The sequence below is a fragment of the Vanellus vanellus genome (genome assembly GCF_965231255.1).
Source record: "Vanellus vanellus genome assembly, chromosome: 4".
In the NCBI taxonomy this organism is placed as follows: domain Eukaryota; kingdom Metazoa; phylum Chordata; class Aves; order Charadriiformes; family Charadriidae; genus Vanellus; species Vanellus vanellus.
Window position 1 is genome coordinate 60,882,028 of NC_138909.1, and position 10,344 is coordinate 60,892,371.

A 10,344-nucleotide genomic window follows, 5' to 3' on the forward strand; every position below is an offset into this window, starting at 1 on the left:
TCTGGCTCCACGCTCCGGCACGACCCCCCCTGCGCATGCGGGTCACTCCTCTGCGAGGGGCGGGCCCGGGGGCGGCCGCGCCCGCCGGTAGCTGCCTTCCCCGGGGGCCGTGCCGGAGGCGGAGAAATGCCGGTGCCTCAGCCGAGCCCCAGACCGCCCCTCCCTCCCCCGAGGGTTCCGGGGGTATCACCGCGGGAGTTTTACCTCAGGAAATCCTCGACCCGCGGCTCCCCCGCGCCCTCAGCGCCAGCGAAAGCCGGTACCGCCCCCCCCCGCCCGGCCTGAGCTGCGGCGGCGGGCTGCGTTACCTGCCCCCCCGGGGGTACTGCCAGGATTAATTGATTAATTAATTAATTAGTGGTTATAAAGGTCCCTGCAGGTCTCGGGTAGCAGTAACCGTAGAAGCGCAGGCGATTACGGCCGGTTTTCTTTAGCGCTCCCGGATGGCACCTGTAGCTCGGATAGCGCCGCTCGCTGCAGCCCGCGGGCCCCGCCGCCGCCACGGCCGGGCCTCCCACTCCCCCCCGCCCCCAATCCCCGGGGCTGCGAGGGGCGACCTGCGCCCGTTTCTAATGCGGGCGATGGGTACGGCGCAGCCCGGCGCGCTGGAGCGGCATTCCCCTACGGCATTTGGCGGTCTCGGGGACGGAGGGGCCGCGCCGGTGCCGCAGCAGTGACATTTAGCTGCAGCGGGGACGGTGGGGGGGAGCAGGCGCCCAGTAGCCGGCAGCGCAACCCCACGGCAAATTCCGTGTTTTTAATGCTTTGTCCCTTGCACGCAGCTATTTACCCGCGTTAATAATCTAAAAAAACAAACAAACAAACAAAACCACAAACCACCAAACTGGATTCTGCTCCTAATTGTCTGCCCGTGAGGTTACAGTAAAGAACTCGATGTCATTTGAGCAGGACAATTAAACCTCCGATGAAACATTAGCCAGGCAATAGATACAGGATTACTGTGTGCAGAAACAAGCATCGCTGTGCTAACCGTGGCACAAAGCTGCAACTTGCAACCATTGCAGGATGTTGTCGCAGCAAAATGCATTTTGGGGGCTTGATTTTTAACCGTACAGATTAATTTCTGGAGCTTCAAAATATAATTGAGATGTATTTTGAAAGGCCTGCTGCTATTCATTTGTGGATTTCGGAGCGTGAGAACAAATGGGAAACGTGCCCGACGGCTGCAGAGAGGCCTCGGGGATGATTCCTTGAAACCACTAGGATGCCTGGCTGTTTTAAAAAGACTTTATTTGCCTTGGCTTCTCTAATAAGTTTTGTGTCCTTTATCTTGATTGTTGTTGCAATGGGGACCCCAAAGTGGATGACCGGAAAGATCCTTTGCAAAACAGGAGCGGATTTAGTCAATGCCACAGATCCAGAGCTGGTCAAGTTCATTGGAGAAATTTACTACGGACTCTTTCGGGGTGGCAAAATACGCCAGTGTGGGTTGGGCGGGCGGCGTTCCAAATTCACAAGTAAGTACCCTTTTGGTTGAATCTTTAGGCTAATGTCTACTTCAACTTTAAAAGCACTCTATTCTTTTTGTTTACAGAACTTATAGAACACATGTCATTATCATTAAATTTATATTTGTGGCTGACTTGTGATCTTTATGGTTTCAGATCTGAGCGTGAATGTAAAATCTCTACCATTTCAGGCTAGCTTTTTTCTTCCAGTTATATTCTGTAATCCTGGAATCAAGATGAAAAAAATCCCTAGGGCCGGATAGATGGTTTCCTTTTAGTCTCGTGAAGGGAGTGAGAGTCATTTGGAGATGACCCTGTAAATCATACTTTCCCCTTGACTGACTCTTTCCTATGCCAAGTGTTGCTCTGCAATCTCTCTCTGCCTCTGTCCTCGCCTTCTCTGTTGAATGCCTCCCTTTTTTCTTTTTTTTTTTCCCCCTTTAAGAAACAGAAATTTATTTAACTGGCCACATTTCTGTATTTCTCTAGCTGTCCTAATGCAGATGTCTGCCATAGCAGATAATCCTAGCTTTATTAACACGTTGAAGAAATTCTTAGTTTTTTTCTGGTAACTTTGGAGAGAGAAAATTGTTGAACTCTTCAAAAATGTAAACTCTTATAAATGTATTCCTTTTAACTTGAAAGATTTTCTTGAGGTCTCAAAAGCACTCAAGGTGTTGATCTGTACTGTGGATGATTTCCAGTTTTCACACATCCTGTGCTGTTGTGAAAATGAAATTTTGCACTGAAGATTTTCAGTTGGGTGTGCTGGTCCACTGCAACTTAAACCAATATGAGTTGAAGCTGCCGCAGTCTCACCCTTTCCCTGGCCCACAGCAAATCTGTCTTGCCCCATCCTTTGCAATGGCTCTGGTAGTTGTTGTGGTGAGGTAGTTTAGGAAGTTAAGCTGGCTAAAAAATTAACCTCCAAATAAAAAAAATTAGTTTCCCATGGCATGATGACTGATTACACAACTGCACAAGCACCACTATAAAAACTCGAAGGAAAGTAGGACTGTGGGACTTTAGAGGGAATGGAGGAGAGAACCAGAGCAACCTCAACCGAGATCAGCATGAACAGTTGTTAAGCTGTAATGGATTTGGATTAGATGCTTTTATAATAACCAAATCTTGCTCAAGCTCTGACTGCAGCTGCAATTTCATGACATGGACATAGCAGTCATGCTCAAACGCTTTGTCTAGTGGGTTTGAATGGCTGGCAGACAGGCCATCAGGTCAAAGTTCTTCCAGTTCTGCTACGCTCCTCTTCGGGGCATTCAGAAACACAGTCCCAGTTCTTTCACCCTATCTTGTCAGAGAGAATGAGGAAAAAAGTAGGCAACCTCCTTTAAATCTCTGTACAACGTTCTGAACTCTTTAATAAACTTTCTCATTAATTACTGTGTAACCTGAGAGGAAGGCCTTATGTTCCACCAGCACTCTGGACTGCATTGATAGGTATTTGGAGGACGTGATCCTATACTTCTTGGACAAACAAAGCTCTCACAAAACAAAGACAAACAAAGCTAGTAAGAATTTTCCCTGTTAGAACTGTAAAATTGGGTCATTAAGTGCAGTGGGCACAACTGTGCATTTAGGTAAGCAAGTGTCCCAGAGATTTTCCCTTTTAAACATTTTAATATTTCTATTGGGTTTGATACTTTTACAATACTGGTTTCAAAATGGTATCATGAGAGTATACAAAGCTGTTAAATACTTTTGCACAATGGCCAACAGGACTTCTGGGGGTTCTGGGTCTGACTTGTCTTTTTTCGCTTTGAATGTTCCCCTTAATCTCCAAGCATTCTGAACTTACTGGGGAGCAAGACATGGGAGACTTGGGTAATGCCATAGCATAAATGGCCTGCACAGGCAGCACAGAGCAAGGCAGAAAGCTAGCACCTCCTACACTGCACTACTGCAGTAGCTCTGACACTTTGGAATTCCAAATTGCAATAATATACAGTTATTAGTACATCGCCTTTTACTGTGTTAACATTCACTAGAGTAGGCTTGCAGCTGGCCCACTGTCTTTTAACTGGGGCAGTGACAGTGTGATTCAATTGCCATAACAGGTGTCCAGTGCTATTTTAGACTCCTCAAGGTATATCCTATGGCCTCCAGATGCTGCTTCTGGAGGTGTCCCATACATAGTGCAGCATGTATGTTAGACCCAGATGGTTGTTATGGTAGTCCTAAGACATCTAAATTGCTATAAGATGCTTATGTTTTGACAACTGCATCAAGCCTTGAGAACGAGCTGGGGAAGCCAGGCATTTTGCCTGTGCATAGCAAGCACAGCTGGAATGTATCAGGAGCCTCCATGCCAATATCCTTCTTGAGGATTCTTATTTCTGCTTACTAAGCCAGGCTCACTGGTCATATCTTTGGGACTTGGCTGACAGCCTCAGAAAAGAGGCAAGAGAATCCTTACAACCACCCTAGAAACTGCTGGTTTGTAAGAAAGTTAAATTCCGTGTGCCTTGTTGTTACGCTGCCAGTTATTTTAAGACTAGACTATTTCAGTTGGAAAGGATCTACAACAATCATCTAGTCCAACTGCCTGACCACTTCAGGGCTAAGCAAAAGTTAAACATGTTCTTAAGGGCATTGTCCAAATGCCTCTTAAACACTGACAGGCTTGGGGAATCGACCACCTCTCCAGGAAGACTCTTCCAGTGTTTGACCACCCTCCTGGCAAAGAAATACTTCCTAATGTCCAGTCTGAACCTCCTCTGGTGCAGCTTTGAACCATTCCTATATGTCCTCTCACTGGATATCAGGGAGAAGAGCTCAGCACCTCCCTTTCCACTTCCCCTCCTCAGGAAGCTGTAGAGAGCAATGAGCTCACCCCTCAGCCTCCTTTTCTCCGAACTAGACAAGCCCAAAGTCCTCAGCTGCCCCTCCTAGGACATGCCTTCCAGCCCTTTCACCAGCTTTGTTGCCCCCCTCTGGACTCATCAGAGTACCCGAACATACTTAAATTGTGGGGCCCAGAACTGCACACAGTACTCAAGGTGAGGCCACACCAATGCTGGGTACAGCAGGACAATCAACTCTTTTGACCAGCTGGTCATACTGTGTTTGATGCACCTCAGGATATGGTTTGCTGTCATGGCTGCCGGGGCACACTGCCGACTCCTGTTGAGCCTGATGCCAACCATCACCCCCAGATCCCTTTCTGCAGGGCACTCCAGCCACTCCTCTCCCAGTTCATACTTGTGCCCTGAATTACTCCATCCTAGGTGCAGAATACGGCACTTTGACTTGTTAAATATTATCCTATTAATCATTGCGCAATGCTCCAGTATGTCTAGAACCCCCTGCAAGGCATCTTGTCCCTCAAGAGAGTCAACAGCACCTCCCAGTTTGGTATCATCAGCAAACTTGGTAACGGTGCATTCAGATCATTGATAACTATATTGAATAGAACCGGCCCTAGAATTGAACCCTGAGGAACACCACTGGTGACCGGTCACCAGCCAGATGTAACCCCACTCACTGCAACTGTTTGAGCTCTGCCATTTAGCCAGTTAAGAAAGCAAGCTAGTTACTGGCTTCCCATTTCTCATATACGTCTGAGTCCCATTTACTTCCCTCCTTTCTTCTTGTTTTGGGGAGTGTCTTCTGTAGCTCCCATGTAAATGAGACCCAACTACAACCCCAGAATGAGCTACTGAAAGGAAGAATTGTTGAATCACAAATTTTTGTATGGAATTTGTACCATATGATGTTTTCTCCATAATCTACTGAATTCTGTCACGTCACGATGACCAAATTGTATGCCTGCGATTCACTGTGACATCTACCAATTATTGCTGCTTACTTTTTATGTAGCTTGTTTGTATTTTTTTTTTCAGTCATGCAGCATAGGAAGCAATCTATTTGTTTACGATATAAAAAAATTAGGTTTAGTAACTTTTTAGTAATTAGGCAGTTAGTTCTTTTAAACACATATGAGTGCAGTGCTACACTACCCGAAGGGGTCTTCTTGATCAGCTTGTATTTTAGGGTTCTTCTCCATCAGCTTCTCTCTTTCCTGTCAGTCAGCATGTCACCTACAATTCCCTACTCAGATTTCTTCTGATTCTGTTACTTAAAGGGCTGCAGGATAAACTGAATACTCAGGTGCTCCACACTTCCCTGCTGCTGGTCAATCTGGCCCTCTCAAAAAGGAACACTGTCTTCACAGACAAACCCAAGAAAGTTACTGCTCTTCAGAGACAGGCGAGCGACAGGCTGCTGAGGAAGAGCTCACGCCTATAGCAACACATGTAAAGCACTTCACCTAAAATCCACCTGACTGCAATACTTGACAAGCTTCCTACAGATGCAACTAAAACGTTGCTAGATACCCAGAAGAGCATAAAGGGGCCATAAAGACTTAGATGAGAAACCAAGAAGAAAATGTAGATGTGGAAACCTATGGGATGAGGAAGTATGAAATCAGAGTAGATCTCACTGGAGCCAGTATTAAAGAGAGGAAGAAAGAAAAATAACATGAGAAAATAAACACAGAAAAGAGAGATAATATTTTAGACAACAAGGGCCCGGACAAGGAAACTTGGACTATCAGACTTCAAAGGAATGAGATTAAGAGCATGGGACAGGAATTGGAAGCTCAAAAAAAAAATGGAGTTTGGGATGGAGAGCAGTAGTGAAAAAAGAGACTGAAAAGAATGCAGCAGACGATACAGCAGCAGAGATAAAAACATTAACACAACCAGATAAATAAAACAGGACTTAAGCCTGAATCCTTATTCATAGACCCTGTGTGAAGGATCATTCCTGGAGTAGAATATCCCTGACTTGTCTGATGTAGTGACAAATAAAGCATCATGAACTAAAATGTGTGTAACTACCTGAATTGACTGCTTCTGTAAAAAATAGTCTTGTTTAAGTATAATTTAAGTTTATAGCCCCAGCACAGTGTGATGTTTATTGTCGTCAAGAAAAATGCTCACTGAATAGATGATTTTTTTTCTTGACAGTTTTCCCACACATGGTGAAAAAGCTGAATACAGGTCTGCACGTGATGATTATAATGTTCCTCTGTGTGGCCATTTTCTTTTCTCTGGTCAGTTTTGGATTCTGCATTCTTAACGCAATAAAAGTTCCTTACCGGGCTATTAAAGGTCCAGCAGGAGCATGCCTTTGGAACTTCCTTGCAGGTAAAAATATTTACCAGTATTTTTCATTAGTCACATTCATACAAAAAGTTAAAAGTTCCTTCTCTTGCCTTACTAAGTATCTCCTTGACTTAAATACTTGTAAATAAAATGAAGTTAGCAGTGAATTTTCATCTATCAAAACAGAACTGGCAGGTGTCATTTCAGCTTATTGTGTCTAGTCAACTTTTTACAGGAGCTGTGAATTCCAGTCTTTATGCTCCTTATCACCGATAAAAGGACTTTATTACAAATGCTGGTATGATGTTTGGTCACACAAGAAAGACTAAGAATTTTGAAGGTGTTTAAGCCATGCCTAAGTCTATCCCTATTCTGTGTAATGCTCACTGTTGTATTCAGTAAGCCCTCCTGAAGCACAGCCAAAATGTCTGTCTTGTTTTGACAACAACGGTAAATACTTCTTTCATTTTGTTGCAGGTGGATTTATAGCACTCGCAATCACCAGCTTTATGGCTGCTGTGAAACTTCATCACCTCACAGAAAGAATTGCCAATTTTCGGGAAAATGTCTTTCAATTTGTTATCTTAGAAGAACGGTTTCAAGACTGTTTTTGGCTGTGTGTGGCAAGTGCCACAGCACATGCAGTAAATTTGCTGCTAATACCCATTAGTGGGATTAATTTCCCTAAAATTAAGACTAAAACAGAAGAAGCAAACGTTACAGCAGAAGATATCATGTACTGATAAATCTACACAAAACTACTTCGGTCAAGTGAACTGTCATACTAGAAGCAGCTTCTTGGCTCTTCAGCTTTTGATTTGGATAGATTATTTTGGTACAAACATAAGCGAAGATGTCACTTGTGAAAATCTACAGTATTTTTCAAGGTCTGTCTACAATACCAGCAATTAACATGTGTGGGAAAAACAAATGCTACAGATACCATTATTCTCAAAACTGACCATTATCTGCAGTGAATGTATGCTGTTTGCAGTTTTTAGAAAATTGGCATTTTGAGATACTTTAAAAAACTAAGGGGACATACTATTTCACCTAAAACAAGTGTCTTTTTTGTTTAGAAAGAAAATATGTGTATCACAAATCTTTGATAATACAGGGTTATTTCAAAACAGAAAGAATGGACATTTGCCAATTACCTTCACAGAATTACCTGGAAAATGTTGAGAGGGCCATATGAGATATGTTTGATAATTGAAAAAGACAACTCCATCATCTGTGAGGCTACAGTTAAGGGGAAGCACAGGCTAAGTATTAGTGAAATGTTTTTAAAACAGAAATTATCAAACCCATGAAGAAGTGAGAACAGTAAAGTTTATAGGATGCTAGTAGACTATGAAAAAAATCATTAGCTGCAAGATGAAGGTTTCATTGCAGCTTCTGGAAGTAAACAGAATCTATGTAACAGTGCTTTTAGAAAATCTAGAGAATAATAATCTGACAGATTGTCTCAGAACCCTGTCAGTTCTTTTGTCTATCTGAAATCAAGTAAAAGTTATGTATGATGAAACAGTATTAAAACGAATAAAAATGCTTAAATTGATAGAAAAGTTACTGTGTTAGGAAGCACTGTAATTTTGACAGGCATTCGACCAGTTCTTGGGTCACGGGTAATTAATATTTCAGAGAAAATAATACGCCATTAAGCCTGTCATGTTTAGAATTTGACTGCTATAGTGAACACGTACTAACCTATTAGCAATACGCAACTGAAGAATGTCTTTGAATGAATAAAAGAAGTTATCATCTAAATTAATTATTTTGCAGTCAGTTACTGTTGTGTAACTCTACTCTTGTGAAAAGCTCTTTGAAAAAAGCAGTAGCTTTTTTAGAAAGGGAATTCAAAGTGTTTTAAGAACATGTCAGGATATACAAAAATTCCTTATTATTTATTTGAAAGACATCTTCACAAAATAGTATTGTAAGGGTCAAGCATTTTCAGAAGTGTCTAAAACTGCATTTTATGTACCCAAATTACTGGTTTCATCACTGAAGTGTGCAGAACACTCAGTAAAGAAAGTTGCTAGAATAAGCTGATAATTTAACACGTTTGCTGATTAGGCCACTTATTTAGGTATTAAATAAGGACTTTATAACTTGGCTTAAGCCTATGAGTTTAATATCTTTGGCCCAAATACTTATTTTCCATGCTCATTTTACTTCGTTTTCATCTAAAGACCAATTAAAACATACTTTTTATGCAGTAAATTCTACTTTCATTTGGTATTCTTATAAAATCAGATTTGGAGTTGTAACACTCTAGAGTACTCTTAATTTACACAGCAGACTGAAATCACTATGTTCACTAAATGCTTCAGCAGTGTATGTGCAAGCTCTGTGTGAGGTAAGAAATGAAAAATATTTATGTCCTTGTCAGCACATACACACCAATACCAGCAGACATTTGGCAGTCAGTGGCCTAGTTTCAGCAGAAATGTTATTAGCCAAACAACCTACAGATGCAATGAGTCGTGTCTGTTACTGTAGCCTGTACCTTCTCTGGTTCTGGCCCTACAAATTTAGCAGTATTATGAGTGAAACAGAAATTTGTGAGGGTGCTTCTTCAATAGGCCCTAATAATCTGTCTTCAAGACTGTGTTAGCTACTGGGTTTTTTTAGGAGCGCTACTTTTTTTTTAAAGTCTCATAAAAATTTACCACCACCTTCACCTCCCAGAAAATTGTGAGGGGCTCCAAAAAAGACCTTAAACTGCAGTATAATTACACAAGTAGGAAATGAAATATTTGTCATTTGTAATTGTTCTAGGAACATATAATTTAGAAGTAGTTGTTGTACATAAAGAATTATATTGTAACATGTAACTTAGCCTTTACTAAATATAACTCTCTTTAGGAAGTGAAGAGGAAGCAGATTTTATGATCATCCATATAGAACGATTGCCTCAGAAATGCTTTTCAGTAGTACTAATATGCATGCATTACAACACATTTTTCATACTGCTAAGGAATTGCTTAATGCCCCCCAAACTTTCCCCAGAAACTAGTTATCGAATAAGAGCCGTGGGACTACTTAGGTAAGGACAAGATTAAAGATTTGTTGGACTGTACTCCTAGATAGGTCACAGTAGCTCTGAAAGAACCATTAGACTACATTGTATAAATAAAGAAGGATAACCAGGCTGATCAGCTTTTTAATGTCTGGGTTTGAATGTATTCAACAATGAAGCATACCCTGCAGTGACAGTCCAAAAGAAGATTTCTCACAGCAGATGTATGAAGTATTATTGTGGGATATTGTTGAATGAGTTGAATGACGAAATAACATTATCACCCCAATGACTGTTTTGTGACTTGTGAGAAAACAATATTTTCAGTCGACTTTAGAGTGAACAGAATTATTACAATGCATGAATTAAACCGAACAAAACAGATATAAGGCTAAAGTAACCTTTCAGCTGCCCAGGTTGTCTCAGTTTAAGCACTGCTAAGACACACTGATGGGACAATGCATAGAATATTTGCCCTGGGAAATTTTGTCTGGGACAATAATGTTAAATGCAATCACATATAGTTAAGATGTACAATTACAAAGCACACCTTTAGGTTAACAATAGGTAAGTCTATCACTTAGACCTTTTCAGCTTTCCCTTGTACATCATAAAATACTTTAAGAAAATGTGGAACTTGATGTAAGTTTGATCTACTTTATTTAAACATTTTTATTTTAGTTATACTTCACATAGTGTATCTGATCATATGCATGCTCAA

General features: G+C 41.6%; 1 protein-coding gene across 1 annotated transcript; it reads left to right on the forward strand.

Moving 5' to 3' along the window:
- Nucleotides 1–1,225: 1,225 nt before the first annotated feature.
- Nucleotides 1,226–7,341, forward strand: CLRN2 (clarin 2; the record flags this gene model as incomplete). Its single annotated transcript, XM_082482201.1, has 3 exons — nucleotides 1,226–1,478; nucleotides 6,461–6,640; nucleotides 7,076–7,341. The coding sequence occupies 3 exons, from the start codon at nucleotides 1,226–1,228 to the stop codon at nucleotides 7,339–7,341; spliced, it is 699 nt and encodes a 232-aa protein (XP_082338327.1).
- Between the last annotated feature and the right edge of the window lie 3,003 nt (nucleotides 7,342–10,344).